Source organism: Kwoniella newhampshirensis, chromosome 8, assembly GCF_039105145.1.
Source record: "Kwoniella newhampshirensis strain CBS 13917 chromosome 8, whole genome shotgun sequence".
Classification (NCBI taxonomy): Eukaryota; Fungi; Basidiomycota; class Tremellomycetes; order Tremellales; family Cryptococcaceae; genus Kwoniella; species Kwoniella newhampshirensis.
The window spans coordinates 194,348-214,230 of record NC_089962.1 but is presented as its reverse complement, the minus strand read 5'-3'; the positions used below and the strand labels follow the sequence as shown (position 1 = coordinate 214,230).

Sequence of the window (19,883 nt, the reverse complement as noted above, 5' to 3'; positions counted from 1 at the left end):
CTTAGGCGGAGGGCGAGGGTGACAGAACGCATCATACGGATATTATATCTTGCTTCTTGATCACTGAAAACTATTATGCAAGCAATACATTCTTCTTGCTACACTACCCACCACCATGCACAGAGGCACCCCCCAGACTCACTGTCCGCTTCAACATCTCATGAACGGGAGGCATATCCGCTCCTGTCCTCGTACTAGCTCTAGTAAGCGGTGTGGGTCTCGCACCGCCCCCCGTACTGCCGCCGCCACCGCCTACGACACTACGCTTGACACTCCTGGTCGTTCTCGTCGAAGTGATCCTCTTCAATTCCCCAATTTTTTCGTCTTCACTCGCTCGTTCTATCGTGCTTCTCTCTTGGGAACTTATCGCTTCTTCCTCGTCTTTCCCTTTATCAACTCGTTCTTCGTCCGCTTCTTTCTTCGTTATTCCATATCGAGCATTCGCAGCTTCTCTCCATTTGTCACCATATCGATATAGCAACCAAAGAGCGACTGTTGCGATCCACTGGTGAATGTTTTATAACACTGTCAGACCTTTCCGCGCCATGTCGTCTTCATTTCCCGTTCCAGGTGACTTACAACAATCCCTGCACACAGGGTCATGGTCCATCCCCAGCCTATAGCGTTGGCAAGAGGCAGGACAAAGGCTGAAGCCGCAGCCGCGAATATGTATCGGATACCTGACGGAATCATATAGCAGATCAGCTTGAGATGTCTCCAGCCCGGTCCGACAACTGATTTACAATTGTTCGCCGCTATCACTTCCGCACTCCTAGACTGCATGGCGTCGATCAAGCTGTGACAGGATGAAAGTCAGCATGCCGCTATCAGGAAGGGAAAATACATCTCGCTCACTAAGTATTTAATGGTGACAACCCCATCATCAAAGCTGCTCCGTTGATGAACAAGAACACCAAGGGAGGAGCTATTCCACCCTTGCTGCAACCCAAGGCATCACATCAGTGACAGTTTTGATGTCCATCCAGTTCCAGACGTCTGCACTCACCCGGACTGCAACAACCAGCCGTATCCCAAATTTGACAAGGGTATCAATATCCCTATACCCAAGAAGGTCGCTCTTAATCGATCTTCCGGTCGACGATATCCTCTTTTAGCAATGTACTGCTTGACCACGCGGTCCGCCCATGCTGAGAAAGTGAAGTGTATCGAGTCAGTATCTATACCGACATCCCGCAACGGGAGGTCCCTACTCACGCCCCGCTATTCTTGAGCCGACAATGTTGCCTGCGCCGTTCGCGAGGAAAAGGCAACCCGCCACCGCAGCATTGTTAATATTATATCTTTCTTTCTGCAAGGCAGTCAGCATCAATCGAGAGACAAGGGACAAGAATGGCGAGACGTACGAAAACCGAAGAGAGGGGGACAATGAAACAGTATGTATCCAGGATGCCGGCACTCGAGATAAAACACTACAAAGGGGAGAAATCAGCCTTTCGCACCTTCTTGGTAGCGTCACTCATGTTTCTGCGCTTTTTCAACGTCAAAGCAGACTCGACTCACAGCAACAGCGATATTTGGCCATCGCACTAGACCCAACGATGTAAACGGATTGCACCAATACCAAACGAACTTTTTTCCTTGCTCCTCCTTCATCCTATCATGAGCCAAGGGCGGGTGAGAGGTCTCGGGCAAAAAGAAGAATGTGGCGAGGACGGAGAGAGCACCACAGCCTGCCAGAAAGTATTGGGTCGATCGCCAACTCGCTGCTGTGTATTCGGTGAAGATACCAGCTATGACGGGTGAGATAGCCGGTCCCAGCAGAACGCTGAGAGCGGAGTCAGTCAGCGAAATTCAGGATGCACGAAGAAAGTGGCTAATCTGGCGGAACGCAGAGCAGGCGTGATCGAAAGCACCCTTACCCAGCATAATAAGCAGCCATCGCTCGACCTCGCTCAGTAGGTCGATAAATATCACCAATACTTCCAGCACCAACACTCAAGAAACACGAACTGCCTACGATCATCCAGGAACAGACATCAGCCTCAGAACAGGTCGAACCGCCACTATCTCTTCCACCTCGTCGACGTCACGCGAATCAAAGCCCGACCATCATATGTGTTGTACGGAAACTCGACCCACCTATACCCTGTAATATTCTCGTCCCAATCAGAGCTCCTACACTGTTACTCAATGCTACGCCGATACTGGCAACCACCATGATCGGCATACTGGCCAAATAGACCGGCTTCCTTCCGTAGAAACCTGCGAAGGGTGACCATACGACAGGAGCTATACCGATTGTGACGATGTAGACTGCTACGGTGTAGTTGATCACCGAGGCGGACGTGTGCAGATCGGCTGACAGTTGGGGGATAGAGGGAAAGAAAACGGACGATGTCATTGCTATAGGGAGATGAGGTCAGCAAGTGTACGACCAGAGGCTTAGAGAATGCTGCAATTGGCGAGACCGTTGTCCAGTAGAGGTGATGTGAGTCGGGACGGGGCCAGGAGAAATGAAGAGAATGAGCATATGAGATCACTCACGAGCTATGAAAGCCGAAAACGCTACCACGGCTAGAATCCTTCTCTTCTGACTCTTCGTGAAGCGATCATAGATATCCCTCGGTCTACCATCAATCATCTCCACTTCGTTCACCTGTTCTTCTTTCTCCACTACATCGCCCTTCCTCTCTTCGTCATCTTCCTTTTCGTGTTGATCATCGTTGTCACCGGTCCCAGATTTCGTCACGTTCTGTCCATTACTCCGGTCATTCCTACTATGGTATTTCGAGGATACTGCCTCGATTTCAGGTCCGTTGTGATCCGCATATTCATCCTGGTCATCGGTCACTGAAGGTCTCGACGAAGCCACATGATCTTTGGCTCTGACACCGTCGTGTGTATCTATCGGTCGATTAAGATCCATCAGGGTCGAACTTGAACTTGCAGGTGTTGAACCTAAGGTATTCCGTCTTTGTCCAAAAGTCGATTCGAAAGTAGAACGAGAGGCAGAGGAAGAGGATTGTGCTTCTCGATGTGCCATTTTCGTGACGACCCTTTATGCACAGCAAGAGGTCAAGGAGAGAGAGAGATGAGGAGTCAGTACCTGTTACAACGCGTTCGAAAGCTTTCGCAGATCGACCAAAACCAATCGAGTAGATTCGAACGCCAACAACGTACAACAGCCTTTTTTCATTGTCACCCTCCTCGTCGGTCAAGTGCGAAAAGTGCTCCTCTCTAAGGGTCCTGGTGACGATTCCGTCGCCATCGCGCTGAGCCGAAAGGAGAACTCGATTCCCTCGATTCTCGGTCTAAGGTCGGAGAGTCGGTTATATCCGAGGATGATAGGCGAGATTGCGGAGCAAAGCTGTACGTTGACAGACGGTGATACGGACATTTCTTGCATCCAGAATCAGATGGTATGCGCTCGTCGACCTCACCGCTCTCTACAACATCCACCGCTGAACCAGTCACACCAATGTATGCATTCCGACACATAAAACTAGACAGCATGATGCCAGCAAAGCAAAATTCAACCTAGTTTCACAACCAACTTCCCCTGACTAGGATACACTATACACGTCCCATCATCACTACTTACACTTTCACCCAAGACCCAAAAGATGATCGTTTCGATTTCCCTTCCAGCGTCAAGCGGATTGTCTTGATCTCATAACCCCTAAAGTCAAACTTGACTTCTACGCCAGTCTCCTTGTTATCTGACTCCTCGTCCCCTACAATCTGCTTTTCGGTGGAAGAATGGAGCTTCAAGTTTTCGATGTGGTCCTCGAGGATGTTAACAATTTCCGCTCTGGCCACCGAAAGACCCGCACTAAGGGATCCAGGATGTAGCTTTAGTTCTCTCACTGATTCCCAATCTAGTGCCACCTGATATGTGACTTACATCTTGAGCGTCGCCCTTGCATGACCACCGAGATGTTCATATAACCTCAAAATGATCGTCTTCTTCCTTCCATCCGCGAAATCATCGTCCTCGCCGCGCTTGATAGTCTCAAGCATGACATTCGGTGCATTTTCAAGCTTGAACGGTGAGGAGAGACCATGTGCATTGAGAGCGATACTAGCCGGTTGTTTGGAGAAACGTACTGTGCAAACCATCAGTCATTGTCGTACACGACTTTCGTTCAACACGACCCACACTGCATCGGTGCGTTGAACGCGTAAGCCACATTGGCAACATCGCTCTCGAGGAATGTGCCAGCGTGAGGATAGATGGCCCAGGAGAACGAGTGAGTTCCCATGTCGCAGTCTGCGTCCGGTTGAGTTGGAGCACGAAGAAGCGACAATCGCATGACGTTGCCTTGAGTCGCACTGCTCCCTGCATCAGCTAAGCCTCGCACTCGGTGCCACAGCTACTTACTATCCGTATTTGCAGTCGTTGAGGATAGCAACACCGTAACCATACTGCGGCATTGTCGAATCAGCATGCCTGTTCCCTTCCGAAGGCACTTGCCGACCTACCTCGGACAAATCAGCGAATTTATGACCGCAAACCTCGAATCTAGACGACAATTAGCTGGCAATCTTCGAGATATTTCACGATTCATCTCACTTGGCAGCATCCCAGGAGGTATTCCTGTGAGTAGGGCGCGCAACAGTTCCAAACTGCGTATCATAAGTCGCAAAGTCGGAATAGATATCAAGTGGGAGTTCGACTTGATGAGGCACAGGGTCAGCATCAGCGGTCTGCTTGATTTATCACTATCAGGGCTCACATTTGAGAAACTGATGCTTCTGCCTCCAATCACTTTGCGACAGGTCAAGTCTTGCGTTGCTTCCATTCATCATGAGCCCACTCACATCACAGCATTGAATCGTATCATACTTCTGGCGTCGCTCTTGACCGAAGCTGCGACAGCATCGAGGATGATCTGTTGCCATGATGCGGTGTGAGGCTTGGTCCCTATCACGACGGTTCGCTTGCTCACCTCGACTTCGATCCTGCTCTGCCCGAGCAGCAGGCTTGCGCCAACAATGCCTCGCAATGGGCCTTCTTCCTTGATGTGCATGCCCCCAAATTGCAAGTGGGTCTGTTTCTCGAGATGGAATTCGTCCACATCCCTGTTGTAAGAGGTTAGCTCGGCTGTAAACCGGGTTGTCGCTGGTCAGGCGACTCACCATGCACTGCGGGCCAAAAGTATATCAGTTATGACCGGAACAGTTTTGGGACATTGACTCACTCCCAGTAATTTGGGTGGTCTTCCATGATAACCAAACCACCAGTTTGGCCCGGTGGCAACAGCTCCTTTCTAAACCCTCGATCAGCATCGGCACAGAACTTGACTCGTTACTACACTCACTCAAGGGCCTTATCGAAGATGCTAGCGATTCTGCCACTCTCGAGTTTCATTGAAAGGTTGTCGTTAGTCATGATGAAGACCTCATCGCTCTCCTTGAGAACTGTTTCGGTGCAGTGATGGTCAATGTAGCACGAAACGAACGTTTTCAGCGCACATACCAGCTACTCGAGGCACATCACATAGCCCCTTCGGCGATGCAATCATGGGCATCGACTGATTGGTCGCGCTGACCAGGACGTATCCTGTCTCTCCATCCTTTGATATTTGGCCGGAGCGTGTTTCGAGCTGACGATGCAATTTGACAGGAGCTGCCACGACTTCTCGACGAGTATAGCCCGGGGTGTTATTGACCGCAAAGAGGAGACTAGACGCAGAAGCCGCCATGTCTTCTGTGAGAGGGAAAGAGTCCTTGTAGACAATCGCGTAGGCTTCGTTCAGAATGTTTGAGATTGACTGCTGAATCTTGGCGTATTTGGTCTCGGCATCTTCGTATATCTGCGAAGTCTTCAGCCTAATCCAAGATAAGTGAAATAGTCATGCTCACCATAGCTATGCCACTACCCGGAAGAACGTCGTGAAACTGACAAAGCAGGAGATCTTCCCAAGCCGCGTCAATGCGCTTGGCATATTTCAGCATGCAGACTCTTCCGGGCATGGGGTGACTCACCTCTTTCGGATAGTCGTACTCCGCATCGACCAAACTTGCTATGGTTGCGGCGTACTCCGCTTCACGCATGAGGATTTCACTCTTCCTGTTACCTTTCTTGATAGACGCATGAGATGTATATGTGCCTCTGATACTCAAGTGAGTGAACGGTCGAAGCAATTTGCTAAGAGCTCTCACCTATGCAACTCGAAGTACAATTCACCTCGCCAGTATGGTAAACGAGTGCCATCAACAGTCTCCTCTCGGACCGAGTCGAAGAACTGCTCGAAACTTCCTCCCATCTTGAGGAGAGGTAGCTGGCCACCAGCATCAGAACGTTTGGCGACTGCCCGAGCTCTTCGCAACTTCTCGAGCATAGGAGGCGTTGGACCACCACCACCGTCACCGTTACCGAAGAGAAGGAGGGATTGTGCTGCACGTCAAGGATTGAACGGATCATCTTCAAAGCGGCGCGATGTAGACTCACCGGTGACATCCAAATTTTTATGGCCCGTCATACCTCGACGTATGTCGCCGATATCACATCTACGCATGTCAATGGAAGCTGACACCAAGAAAAGCACGAACTCACTGGCTGTTATAGTTGTCGACTGGAGTCATGTGAGTCAAGATTTGTGAGCCGTCCAAACCGACCCAGTTGAAGGTACTATGCGGGAAGTTATTACTGAACAGGGGATGGGGATGTTTCGTCAGCAGAGCCGCAGCTGGAGAGTACTGGGACATCGACTGACATGGAATTCCAGGACAGCTTCTGCGTAAAGAAGTTATGTGCACCGGCCTGACGAGAGATCTGGGGAAGTTGGCTCGAATAACCGACTTCACAATCGCCGTCAGCCTGAACCCTCTACAAAAGAACAGGTAGAGCACTCACAAGTGTCGGGTAGCACGAAAGTCTGGGATCGGAATCCGAATCTGCTCTCGTAGTATCTTTGGCCATACAGGAATTGTCGCACCAGCGCCTCTCCTGAAGGCATGTTGGTATCCATCTCGACCCAAGTAGCACCTAGAGGCTGGAAAGTGCCCTCAGAGATCTTCTCCTTGATACGCTGGAACAGGGTAGGATAGAGCTCCTCGAGCCATTTAAACTGTTGAGCCTGAGTGGCGGAGAAGCGATGCTCCGGGTATCGGTCAATCAGGTCACATTGGGTCGACCAGGATCGAGCCGACTTCTGTTGGGTCACTGAGAACGGCCAAAGCCAAGCTGTGTCGATATGACTATCAGAGCAACTACAATCAGCAGATGATGGTAAATGAGAGACTGTTGGGGACTCGCCAGTGGCCCACACCCCACAATGATCCCCTTTGTTTCTCGGCATCTCTACTATCCTCCGCTACATGCTTCTCCCAGTCTTTGCCCAAAATTGTCTCTGCCAATTTCCTGCCTTTGGCCACGCTCTCCAAGCTTCCTCTCTGGAAAACGTTCATAATCTCGTTGGCCACCCATTGAGCTTTCTTGGAAAGAGGGGAATCGTCAGGTAGAGTATTGTAGACTTGATGAATCGCGTCGAAATCCCACATCAACCTCCACGCCTCTTGGTTCGGAACGACCAGGTCGGCCGAATTGAGTGCGTAGTATCTGTTGGCATCTGGAGGATCCATATTGTCGATACCGAACATACCATTACAGCTTGCTTCGATGTAATAGTGAGCTACGCCTGCCTTTCGCACCGATTCAGGAATGATGAATTCCACCCTTCGCTCAACGCCGAAACCACCGGTAAGACCATGTATCGGATCACCCTCCGTAGTGAAGATCATGGCTTCGCCAGAACAGTCGAATTCAAGCTGGATTCGCTCGTATTCGGACCATTCTTTAGGGATGTGAAGGGTGACTTTGAACCAATGGTTCGTCCAACTGGGACCGAATGAATCGCCCTTCTTGGCAGGTTTATAGACCTGACGTTTGGCCTCTTCGAACGTGGGTTTGGAACGGTTAGGTGCGGACCATACCTCCAGCTTCACATGATCCGAGTCGTCGAGTCTGTGTGCGAAGAGTAGAGAGGAAAGGTTGTAATCGCGATAATGTCCGCCCTGTCATGCGAGGTGGGTCAGCCTTGCACTGATGATTTTGACCCAAAGGCGTCCTGTAATGGTCACTCACAAGGAACTGATCGAGACGACCATGAGTCGAGCCGAGGTGCTTGTATCCTGGATGGTATATGAATGAATCAGCTGTCTTCATCTCGAGCATCACGTATGCTGCGGGGAGGAAGCGTCGTCTCGCTTTGCCACTCACTGGCATCACTGGTCCTCTGAGGATAGTTGTTCTTCTTGGCCGATGCCATATCGATGCCACTCATGGTGGCGAAGCTGCTTAAGGCGATGGAATGCTCGAAGACGTGGCGATTGCCAACCTAAGAGAGATGCAGATGAGATTCAGAGCATTAGCTATCGACTGAGTCCCATGATCCTGGTTGGCCTGGTTCCCCCTCCACGCGGGGTAAAGTCAAAGGGTTTCTCGAAAGGCGGGGTACTCCGAATGGTGGCAGTGGCAAATATCTCGGCCAAGTCGACTTCTACTGATCATCCCATCACCACCAGCGTCAGATCTCGACACACCCTCTACCATTTACTTCTTGCTTCCACAATTATTGTATGATACAACTTTCACATTCCGATGCCAAAACATGTACTCACGTTCAAGCATCTCCTCCACACACCTCTCACATCCCGACGATCAGACGACAGAGAGTCCAAGAGCGTCAATGACCTCATAGCTAGTTCGCGCATCCTACGTCCGATAGCGAGAGATGTCCCACCGCATGTCTCAGCCGGAGAGAGAGTATGGACGCCACCTGTCGCTAGTGCTTCCGGGAGCGCTTTAGGATTGATAGACGTCGAGGAGGGAGGAATCCATCCGTGCGTTGATTGACCACTTTCAGTTGTCGCGCTCTCATGCAAAGAATCTCACACGGATAATTTGATATCATAGAGCGGAACTCCTTCGTCGGTATCGTATCTCACAAAGACAAGCTTCTCGATCCGCAGCTGGTCCTGCTCCGCCTCCTTCCTGGTGTCTCTCGTCCGAAACCACTAGTCAGACTTCTGCCGCTGTCTCCACGGCGACCAAAGATTTACCCATACAACCTGTATCCACTCACCAACTTCGACAATCCTCCTCGCTTTTCTCAACTCTCACTTCACCAGAACATCGGTCGCGTCTGGTTGACTTTTGCTTCAAAGTGGTTCTTCGCCATCTGGAGGATGAACAACTCGTCTATTTTTCCTCTGGAGATGCGAATGACGAGGAGATGGGACACGATGAGCAGTACACAATGGGCGGAGTGTTGCGAGAACAAGTGATGTATCTGGAACCGCACTTGAAATATTCGTTGCTGGAAGTCGCCTCCCTCTTGCCCGAAACACACCCTCATCGGCTCACGGATAGATCGCTACCATCTATCCTTTCTGACCCACCACCGGATATCGGAGACAATTCACAATTCGGCGACCATATTGCGCCTTCTTCATCTACGGACTATGTCGAATGGGACAACCCTTCGTTCTCGACCTCGACGACTCTTATCCATCTCCCGCTTACACTTCATGCGTCGCCGCACAGCCTCCTTCGTCAATTGCCGTCCGCATCATCGTTGACATCCATCAATCTGGCTTACAGCACTCTGCCTTCTGATCTCGATAAACTCGTATCGGTCCTTCCTCCTGGACTGAGGGAGCTCGGTTTGGCAGGTGTCAGAATTGGGACTCATCGAGGCGCGATAGTAAGCGAGGAAACACTCAGACGTGGATTCAGCGCATTAGGGAGGAAGCTCATCGTACTCAGGGTGGGTGACAAATTTATTCCCGAATTGTTTCTGTTACCTGAGACAACTCGCAATATCGGGTGAGCGGGCGCTGACAGCCTGATGAATCGTCGCCCAGATGCTAGACCTCTCGTTCGCTCGATTCGACCTGACTCCCAAGATTCTCACTTCCCTTCTACATCCAGCATCTACCCACCTCCCTTCTCTGAGGTCACTGGGTATGAGAGGCTACTTAAAGTCCCGCGGCTCGCGGACTGGAGACGACGGATCAACGGACATCATCGAAGTCGATCGTGTGGACAGTGTGGGAGGAGCGAAGCGGGACGAGGCCCGAAAGTCTGTCATGGATATCGTAAGAGGCGGAGGGAGGAAAAGGTATGTGGAAGTTGTTTGGTGAGCGACTAGGTGTAGTGTTACCAAGTGCTGGTGATCTATCGCTTGGTCGCTGAGCTGTGTGCGAAGGGCGGAGGATTAAAAGTATGGACAGGATGCAGTAAACGTGCAAACATGGTTGCATCCTCTACCCAAATATGCAAAAGGCTGTCGCTGTCCATGACACTTCTCCTTTCCGCATGCAGCGTGCTCAAGCACCAAACCCATTTCCACGGCAAATTCAATGCCTCTCCACCCTAAACCTTCCTGCCATAAACGTCGCTTGTCACAAAGAAGACTTGGGCGCGGAAGACGCTACAGACCCATTACCAGCCTTGGCAAACCACGGGACTTCAGTCAACCAATGTTGTTCGAAAGCCGAAACGTTCCTGGCGTAGAAAGCGGATGTGATAGTCTATCATTGGATTGGAGTTAGCCACTTGCATGCATTCCGATGAGATCCGCTTTGCCAATGCATGGAAGAGAAGCCACGGAAGCTCACCAATTCGTCGTACAAGATAGCCGGTACTTTCTTGCTCATCAGAACGCTACTAGGGTGAATTTTGATCGTCTTTCGTTCCCATTCCCAACCGTACATCAGCCACTCACCTCCCCCACCTTGGTCGTTTACAGATGTGATAGACTCACCAGACTTCCTGCTGTCTGTCTATAACTTCCATCTGCTTGTATGACCGCTGTGTTCATGAACAAGCCCATCAATAGACTCCTCATCACCGACCCTGTCTCACTACCACAAGTCGTCATCCATTCTTTCCCTGTCTTCTCACACAATTCCCTAAGTTGTTCTCTCACTTTGAGAGCTTGAGATAGTGTTTTGCCATTGACGAAGTTATCTTTGCACCACCCCAGTACGCCTTGAGTAGTCTGTTTCGACCTGTGAGATTCCTTCAGAGCGATATATGCCCTGAAAACGTTCATTGCCGTCAAATGATCGCCATCACGATGAATAAATTTCGCTCTTGCGATAGCGGCATCATCTCGGTCGTTCGGTCGATCGAGGAAGACATGTCCTCCAGCGTTGATCAATGACAAGATATCGATGATCTCGTTGGGGCAACCATGATCGAAAGAAGCGAGGAGGATCCGAGCGTGGGGCGGGTCCAGAGGGAATCGCAGCATTTGACGTCCTAGCGGGGTGATGTACGTGGGCGATGAGAGAGCCTCCAGTCCTGCAAGGGTTTGGAAAGCAGCAGCAACTGGCAGGGTATATCAGTCACCAGGATCAGACGATTGACACTCAGGGTGCACCAACTCACTTGCATCACGTCCAGGATTATCAATATACTCAAAATCAAAGGGGTTTTGACCCATCGCGATCAGCTGAAGTACCGCAGACGAAAGATTGCACCGTTGTATTTCAGGTGCGTCGAAATCTGGCATTTTATCGAAAGCCGCTTTCGTGAAGAGGCGATAGCAGTGGCCAGCTCTCTGGCGATCGGCAAGCTATTAGCATCCGAAGGAAACCGAGGGCCGAAGATGATGTGACTCTCACCTCACGTCCCGCCCGACCGGTCCGTTGCCAAGCTGCAGCCTTGCTTATTCCCTTTTTCCTCAATTGTTCAATAGCTACAGCATTGAGTTAGCAGGGTTCAGTAGCCTGGGAGCCGCCACTCACCCCCGGAAGCACGATAGATGTATTCCTTCTCCTTCTTGTAACCGGTGTCGATCACATATGCCACTCCAGGTATCGTCATCGAAGTCTCGGCGATGTTGGTCGAGACGATAACCCGTCGGGTGTTTCGTGGTGGTTGCGAGAAGATCTTGGCTTGCGCCGTAGGAGGAAGGGCACTGTAAAGAGGAAGGATTTGTAGCTGCATGACCGGGAAGTGAGCTTCAGGGACGAGTACGTGTGAGAGCAGTGAATGTCATTGTTGCGCCAGAGTGGAGTAACTGAGACAGACCGCTGCGTGACCCAACTCACCTGTTTTTGATCCGGTGGTAGCTGCTTGGCGACTCTTTTCAGCAGCTCGACGCAGTTCTCAATCTCCTCGGAGCCTATTGTGAACAGTAAGCCTATAAAAGGGCTGATGACGCTCCGCTCACCAGGCATGAAGACCAAAATATCTCCCTCGCTGCCAGATGTGCAATGTATGGTCATGACCTGCTTGGCGGCCCCTTCGATGAAGTCTTCCAGCGGCTCATTGACATGTCTGGTGTCGACGTCGTACATTCTTCCCTTGACCAATAGAGCATCTCGACCGCTGAACCAAGAAGAAGGAGTAATTGTCAGCTTATTGTTCTCGGTCCGATAAGATGCGTGAGACGCAACAGAACCTGCCGGCATGACTAATGAACTCACGTCTCGAAAAACCTCATGAACTTTGTAGGATCCAGCGTAGCACTCATGATCACGATTTTGAGCTCCTTCACCTTGTTCCCAGTGGCCTTGCCTTTCCCTTTCCCATCCTCATTCTGCTTGGCAGCCAGTTCTTTCCGTATCTTCTGGACCTTCTTCAAAGCTCCACAAAGGAAATCGGTATTCAAGGTTCTTTCGTGAGCTTCGTCGATGATTATGATATCGTATTTGAGTAGGAGGTTTAAACCTTGGTGCGTTTCTTCTTCCGATTGAGTCGACGCGTTTCCATTTGTCGTGACAACAGCATCGGGATTGGCCAGCTCTCTATGTGAACCGAAGCGTAATGAGCATTCGTTCGACCCTTGGACTCACATTGCCATAGTCTGGTGAATTAAGCAGGAAGAAGCACAAGTATGACTTACCGCATGAGCACACCTTCGGTCAGATACCTCACTCTAGTCTCTCTCGTACACATGTCCTCGAATCTCACGCTATATCCAACCTCCCCGCCTAGCACACATCCCGTCTCAGCCGCTACTCGATTAGCAAGCGCTATGGCTGGTAAACGTCTAGGTTGAGTTATTGCGATATTCGGCCCGTGCAGGTGTCGTGGGGACTTTGCTTGAGATGAAGAAGAGGAGAAGTGATCAACGGATATGGGGTGATTCCGAAGAAGTTGAGGTAACTGAGTGGATTTACCGCATCCTGTTTCACCGAGGATCTGTGTGGACCGGAGGCGGAAGAGAGACGAGACAAGATGAAGGGTGATTTCGTTAGTGACCGTACGGACCAAAGTGTGACGGAGATTGGGTGCCATACAATTGTCGTGTCATGGCTCATTATCTCCTCCAAGATCATCTTCCGTCCTAAGTGAAAGAGTCGGTCAGTGAACGTCTCGTACCTTTCAACACGATCCCGTTCTGATCTCCTTCACCGTCGCTTGCAAGCACGACAGCTTCTGTGGGCTCACGCTTCGCCCTTGAGTGAGCTCAATCACTGAGTTCAATCCACGTTGCGCTCAATCTCCTAGCGAAGCGCTCTATCGACTGAGAAGCGCGACGCATCCGGTCCTTTCACTCACCTTGATAGAACGGCAGATCCTGTCGTTTCTCAAACAATCTCTGAGCCTCTTTTCTCCTCATCTCCGCACTCGCACTCGCACTCGCACCCGAATCCCCCACCCCTATCCGCCTCTTACCATTCAGTCCTTCCTTATTTCCATTCATCATGCCCTTCTTCCTCTTCGGACTTGTCTCTCCACTTGTCTTCTTCCCGTTCGCCGCCACTCCACCACCATTGAGTCTCCGTTTCGTTCGCGGTGTAGAGGGGCCGTCTTCGTCTTCTTCGTCATCTTCTTCTTCGTCAGATGACTTGGAGACAAAGTTGGATACTCTGGTTGCTGATGTGCTTGCGGTAGTGATGAGGGGTCGAGTTCCGAACTGGGTAGATAATGCAGATGATTGGATCTCTGTTAAACTCGGATGCGAAGAATGGGTCATTGTGGAATTGCAATTGGATGAGGAGCGTTTGCCATCAGGTGATCTTCACGAGCGGCTCGGAGTGCAAGATCGTTAGGCTCCTTGGTGTCGAGCAACGCAAGGACGGTATCGCGTATCCCAAGGCGGAGCTGTATAGAGCACAGATGATGCTCATGTCATTAGCATTCTCAACTTTTGTTGATTGTTGTCATTCGGAAATATTTGGCTGCGACTTTGTAGGAATCACGTGGCACCGAGCACGACCCGTGGCCTTAGTGTATGCACAAGTCTATCCTTGCGCCCGTGACGTGATATACATGGAAGAGTTGCTATGCAATGCACCATCATGCCCGCCGCTGCAGCCTTCCTCTACCGCTCCTAGTAGCTCCTATCCTCGCCTCGCACCTCGCAGACCGTTTCATACCTCTACTGACTACGACCTCATTGCCCTGCATTCTTGCCAATCCTCGCGAAAAGATTCGCCAGGATCTCCCTCGTCTCTTCTTTCTTTGCCTTCTCTGCCAACCTTTTCTCCTTCAAGATCTCCAAGCCTTCCCCTCTTCTTCTTTGACTCCTCGGCCCACCGATCGCCATCTCGCTCGCGAAAGCCTGCAATTTACTAGTTTTGACCTCCCTTCCTACCCATTCTCTACTTCCCAAATCATCTTCCGGACCGGTCATTGATGAAGGCGCCACCTCGATATCGAATTTGAAGGTATCCATCGGTGAAGGTAAACTAGCGCCTGACGTTCTCCATTTCCCACCGAATCGGCTACCCGCGGTTGATTCTTTCAACGCAAGGACAGTGGGCGGTGAACCGAGTTGGGCTCTGATGACTCTGAATCTACCCGCTCCTCTGCTCTTGTCTGATCGAGTATAATCTGTCTCTTCGAGATCCGAACTGGAAGAAGAGACGTCGAACACTCTCCCCGATTTCTGAGCGGTTTTCGCGGTCAATCCACCTAGTCCAACCACCCACGGGAGGTTGTTACCTCGGGCGAGATTTGTGCCTGCGACGATGTTTGATGCTTTCCGATGTGCGTCGTCATATCGACTGATCTTGTTGAGAGCTCTTCCGACATGAGTTGCAGCTGGGTTGTGATCGTTCGTACTGGTGGGTTGTTTCGAGTACGACAGTCCATGGACTCGATGCGGTTTAGAGTGTAGTTGAGTGGAATTGGGATCGATCAGGTCGTCCGCCATGAGTTGAGCCTGGAAGTTGGCTGTCGATCCTCCGGTCGTCTTTCCAGCTGTGGCAAGATGAACCAGTGTCTTATCTTCAGGTAAACCGAGACTTGATCTTGTGCTTTCCGGCATATCCTTCAAACGTCCGTCCAGGAATCTTTTCCTCTCCTTTCGGATCCTCTCAAGGAAAACCTCGAAATCCTCCTCCGACATACTCTCCACGTCTCGGATCCACATCTCGTTTCCTTCGACATCGATATCTTCGTCTTCGACAAGACTCTCGATCGAAAAGATGTTTTTGGACGGCAACATGTATTTGGGAATGTCGTCCTCATTCTGCCATCGTACCTTTCCACTGGCTCCTCCCCAAGCTGAGATGAATCGGGCCTCTCTCTCACCGGATCTCCAATCGCATTTGAATCCAGGTCCAGCATCTAACGACGAGAATTTGATGTACCGCGGACCTCTAGGCAGGTGAATGGCGAATTTGAGTCCCCAGTCCGAGTGCTGGGATTTGGACGAAGGTGTAGAGGTGTATATCCGGGTGATGAGGGGGTCATAGGTTGCGATGTTGGCTCGACGCAGCAGTTGAGGAAAGGGTGAGGACATGGCGAATGAGCGGTGCCGAGGTATGGCGAAAGGTTAGGGCGCTGGCACTCTTGTTTGCAGCCTGTCTCGCGGTTTATGGGATTGCGCGACGTGCTGCGATAGGTTCTGGGACGGCTGAGAGGATATGATCCGTCAATATCGAGCAATCAAGCGTTGAAAGAGGTGTATGCATGCTATCCTGACTTTCGCGAATCCCAACTTGCGGTAGACCCGATTCTGGGAGAAATGCCCAGAAATTGATTTGAGATTATATATTCCCCACTCCCGCCAAACTGTCAAACCACACATGTACACGGAATGCACTCAGATGCGGCGTCCTGCTTTTGTGTTCTATTAGGTTGTTTTCCTTTTTCTTCTTCACGGCGACCAAAATTCCCCATCGATGCTACGAGCTCCCACTTCCCAGGAAGCGGTGAAGCTAAACACGATCGTCTTGGGGCCAGACAGGACGTCTTGATCGAATCCACGGTCCTTGCACCTCGATACTCATCTCTCTCTCTGCTCCTTCTTCTCCTTCGGGGGGGGGAATGGGTAGGGCAGGATGGACGTCGAGGTTTGACAGGGATCGGGCTACTTGCTTAAAACAACTTTGAGGAGAGTTGTCCATGAGTCAGAGTCACCTATTAGTAGCTACATTCTTGCATGGCGTATTGGACTGTGATCATGTAACATATGTCTCCTTAACGGAACCTTGTTCGTCCTCCAACTCTTGGAAGGGTGAGTCGCTCATACTTGTCGGGAGTAAAGTCCTCTGTTTCTCGTTCGCGTTCATCTACTCTCGTCCATGACGCTATCACTCCTCGCCATTGCACACCAAATACACTCGCGATATATGACGCACTGCAACTTATGAATGGTGATATCCGTGTAATGTATACCAATCTATGACTTGCTATTCCAAACAATGTCCATCTAACATTCCATTTCCCCACAAACCACTTCGACATATCCGAATACATCTACTAGATCATACCACTCGACATGTTGACCTTCCGCCTTTCTTCTCTCTTCACTTCTCCTCAGAAGCATATCCATTAGGGTGTCGCGTTTGGAAATTCCATAAATCCCTGCACATAGACTCTAGATCCTCCTTGGCTAGGAAACCAAGTTCTTGTTGTGCGAGAGTCGGGTCGGCAGTCAAGTCTGGCACGTCACCACGTCTGGTAGAGGGTAATCTGTCAGCGAACTTTCCTTGCCTGGGAGCTGTCGGGTCCATCGAATGACAGACACTCACCTTCGACCAACAATCTCGTATTGGTAATCAAACCCTGAAGCCTTCTTCATGGCCTCGATCATGTTCAACACACTCATGCCCTTCCCTCTGCCAAGGTTGAAAGCCCGATATTGACCGTCCTTGGCGTCGCACTTGGAGAAGATGTTTTGTTCGGATGATGGGACGGCGAGAGCATCGAGAGCGAGGACGTGACCCCCAGCAAGGTCCATGATGTGAAGGTAGTCTCGGACACAGGTTCCATCGCTGAGTAAGTTTGTCAGTGAATGACTCTTCCCCGTTTCTCGGTATGTGGGATAAAGCAAGAGGTTCACCGGCATTGAAGATCGCAACTCACGGAGTTGGGAAGTCCGTCCCGAACACCTTCAATTGACTCTTCTCTCGTCCGGAAGCGATCTGAGCAAGAAGAGGAAGCAAGTTTCCAGGCTTGCCCCTGGGCTCCTCTCCGAGCTTTCCAGAGGGATGGGCACCGGCGGGGCTAAGAAATAGGTCATTCCATCAGCATCTCTACCTCACCCTTACATATCCCCTGTCCTACTAGTGGACCGTCTTGTACTGACTTGAAGTATCGCACGCTGACCGCTCTCAAGGTGTCCTTGCCCTCAGGCCCATGTCCCGCTCTGCAGATATCGTGGATGATCTCTTCGACCATAGCCTTTGTTCGACCGTAACATGATTCAGGTTGGAGGGGAGATGTCTCGGGGATGGGGATGGTTTTGGGAGTACCGTAAACAGTAGCGGAGGAGGAGAAGACAAGGTTGTGACAGTCGTGTTTGGCCATGGACTAGAACAGAGATTTATGCCAATAAGCGATCGAACATGGAGTCACAAAAAAGAGGATGGAGGAGAAATGTAAAATTTCACATCGGAAGTGAGATGTTACGGCGACACAAGGAAATAGACAAGGAGCAAGACGCTACTCACCTCAAATAGAGAGATAGATCCAGCAACGTTGACTCTATAGTAAGCCAGAGGCTGCTCACCACTCTCTCCAACAGCTTTCAGAGCTGCGAGGTGGACCACAGCCCAGATACCACCGTCCGCATCGTACTTGGCGAAGATGTCATCGATAGCAGTGGGATCTCTGAGGTCGGCGGAATGCAATATAGGTTGAGGTGCGTCGGGGCTGCAGTCAAAACGATAGATTGGCGAGTAACCTTTGTTGGTATGGCATGAAACGACTCACCCTAGCGCATCTCGAGAGATCTCGGCGCATCGCTTAAGTGCTTCAGGATAGGCGTTGTGACAGTTGTCAACGACGATGGGGAGATATCGCCCGGTGACGAGGAGGGAAGCAACGACGTGAGAGCCGATGTAGCCGAGACCACCTGTTACAAGTACTCGCTGAGGCAAGGATCAATACATGCGGGAGCGTCTGTTGATGAAGATAAGATGGGACATACCTTGAGTTGCGTCGATCCGTTTGTTTGTGTTTGTGTCATTATGAGTATGTGTTTGTGTCAAAAAGTATGATGGTCCAGGTCCTGGGTACTGAAATGGGATCCTCCTTTCGAGCTCGATTGTTTTGGATGGTGTGGGGGGGACAAGACGTTGCTGTGAATCTCAGATGCTGGGTTATATATCTTGATGTGTCTATGAATGCGATGGGGAACAGAAGAAGGAAAAAGACCAATCGTTTGATGTGATTTGCGGTCCGAGAACGTCCGTGGACGGGAATTTTGATGATGTGAATGGCAATTTGACTGATGTCGAACGGGAATTTGTGGTATCGTTTGTCGACTGTGATCTTTTGCGAACGGGAATAATGATCTTCTCCTCTTTTTCTTTATCAGTGGACGATGACGAGATGAAGCGAGATGCGAGCTTTGTGACATGAGAACGAACGGGAATTATCGATTGTGGATTGCCAATGCTGCGCCCGTAGTGGAGGGAAATCAAGCTGAACTATGTCATGGCGCCGCAGTGTTGTTTGGTTTGGAAACTGGCCGACAGCCTCTTCTCACTCAACTGCTATGCGTCGTACAATGCATATATAGTGGAACTATCGGTACACCTATATGCTGGCTGGTTAACTCCATTCATCCAAGTTGGAGGCATGGGGAAATCGATGACATGCGATGTCGCTCGCCATGACCTAGACCCACACACACATCACATCCTACACTTTCCATCATCATGCTTAAATGAAACCGGACAGACAAAGGGAGATCTGATTCCATGCAGCTGGTACTGTATAACATCAGACTGTCCCGCCCCCGGAGGAGAGGGATTGGGCTGGATAAGGGCCCACCGTCATCGATCAATCACGTATGGAACGACTTCCTAAACGACCGATTTGATCCCATTCACATTCATGCTTGATGCCACTCACGCTCCTGCCCACTCTTTACATGGGCGCGATTTCGCTCGCTCAGGGGTGTCGCCAAAGATACAATGCCGTGAGGCGATTTATGACTGTCCAGACAACTTGATGATGGTCGATGGCGACCAAAGTCTTTCCATCCCATCTATCTGTATTGCTGAGAGTCCAAAATTGGTTGTGGTCCGATTGCTTGAAAGGAAACAAATCAGCACATCGCGATCCCCCGGCTTCTCACCACATGTGTATGGGGGGCCCTTCAATCCAAAGTACAGTGATATGACGTAAATGACCCGAGTGGTAGGGTTCCATCTCCGCCAGCTTTCCCTGTAAGAGACACGTAAGGATCAAAGTGAGTGTTGGTAGCAAAGCAAGTCGAGCAAGTGTGATCGATACGGCGCTGTCGTGTGCCACTTTGCTGCCAAGTGATTTTTATCTGCAACGGGGAACTGCGCTTGTGTCTGTCTCACTCTACTTTTTCCTCTCTCTCTTCTCAATCTCATCATTCCACTCGTCTGATCATCGTCATCATCATCCTTTCGTCACATCTCACGCCGCGGGATTCCCAAGCACTCTACGGTCAAATCCACGTTCACGATCTCAGATATAGGAGGAGAGAGTAAAAGGAAAGGCAAGGATCCCGGAGACATAAGAAACA

At 50.6% G+C, this 19,883-nt stretch overlaps 6 protein-coding genes across 6 annotated transcripts; 1 reads left to right on the top strand and 5 right to left on the bottom strand.

The window, feature by feature from the left end:
• Positions 1–103: 103 nt before the first annotated feature.
• On the bottom strand, positions 104–3,004 carry IAR55_004293 (uncharacterized protein; the record flags this gene model as incomplete). Its single annotated transcript, XM_066947392.1, has 11 exons — positions 104–505; positions 580–680; positions 744–796; positions 856–939; positions 1,007–1,148; positions 1,216–1,309; positions 1,365–1,430; positions 1,522–1,786; positions 1,881–1,974; positions 2,101–2,364; positions 2,506–3,004. 11 exons carry the CDS (start codon positions 3,002–3,004, stop codon positions 104–106), a joined length of 2,064 nt encoding a protein of 687 aa, XP_066801806.1.
• Positions 3,005–3,558: 554 nt separating this feature from the next.
• Positions 3,559–8,249, bottom strand: IAR55_004292 (uncharacterized protein; the record flags this gene model as incomplete). Its single annotated transcript, XM_066947391.1, has 22 exons — positions 3,559–3,793; positions 3,866–4,067; positions 4,121–4,293; positions 4,343–4,386; positions 4,444–4,483; positions 4,535–4,637; positions 4,698–4,729; positions 4,783–4,853; positions 4,911–5,043; positions 5,163–5,231; positions 5,283–5,382; positions 5,441–5,777; positions 5,827–5,901; positions 5,950–6,076; positions 6,127–6,361; positions 6,416–6,474; positions 6,521–6,613; positions 6,681–6,765; positions 6,821–7,164; positions 7,223–7,980; positions 8,051–8,097; positions 8,186–8,249. The coding sequence occupies 22 exons, from the start codon at positions 8,247–8,249 to the stop codon at positions 3,559–3,561; spliced, it is 3,426 nt and encodes a 1,141-aa protein (XP_066801805.1).
• A 317-nt stretch (positions 8,250–8,566) lies between these two features.
• IAR55_004291 (uncharacterized protein) lies at positions 8,567–10,110 on the top strand (the record flags this gene model as incomplete). The annotated part of the gene is made up of 3 exons (XM_066947390.1): positions 8,567–8,808; positions 8,882–9,734; positions 9,832–10,110. The coding sequence occupies 3 exons, from the start codon at positions 8,567–8,569 to the stop codon at positions 10,108–10,110; spliced, it is 1,374 nt and encodes a 457-aa protein (XP_066801804.1).
• A 261-nt stretch (positions 10,111–10,371) lies between these two features.
• IAR55_004290 (uncharacterized protein) lies at positions 10,372–13,901 on the bottom strand (the record flags this gene model as incomplete). The annotated part of the gene is made up of 12 exons (XM_066947389.1): positions 10,372–10,500; positions 10,588–10,656; positions 10,734–11,302; positions 11,363–11,534; positions 11,599–11,672; positions 11,722–11,917; positions 12,028–12,101; positions 12,150–12,307; positions 12,406–12,726; positions 12,825–13,123; positions 13,222–13,268; positions 13,484–13,901. 12 exons carry the CDS (start codon positions 13,899–13,901, stop codon positions 10,372–10,374), a joined length of 2,526 nt encoding a protein of 841 aa, XP_066801803.1.
• Positions 13,902–14,321: 420 nt separating this feature from the next.
• Positions 14,322–15,674, bottom strand: IAR55_004289 (uncharacterized protein; the record flags this gene model as incomplete). Its single annotated transcript, XM_066947388.1, has 1 exon — positions 14,322–15,674. One exon carries the CDS (start codon positions 15,672–15,674, stop codon positions 14,322–14,324), a length of 1,353 nt encoding a protein of 450 aa, XP_066801802.1.
• A 1,009-nt stretch (positions 15,675–16,683) lies between these two features.
• On the bottom strand, positions 16,684–18,347 carry IAR55_004288 (UDP-glucose 4-epimerase GalE; the record flags this gene model as incomplete). The annotated part of the gene is made up of 7 exons (XM_066947387.1): positions 16,684–16,834; positions 16,909–17,151; positions 17,243–17,383; positions 17,466–17,689; positions 17,830–18,031; positions 18,092–18,249; positions 18,309–18,347. 7 exons carry the CDS (start codon positions 18,345–18,347, stop codon positions 16,684–16,686), a joined length of 1,158 nt encoding a protein of 385 aa, XP_066801801.1.
• Positions 18,348–19,883: the final 1,536 nt, after the last annotated feature.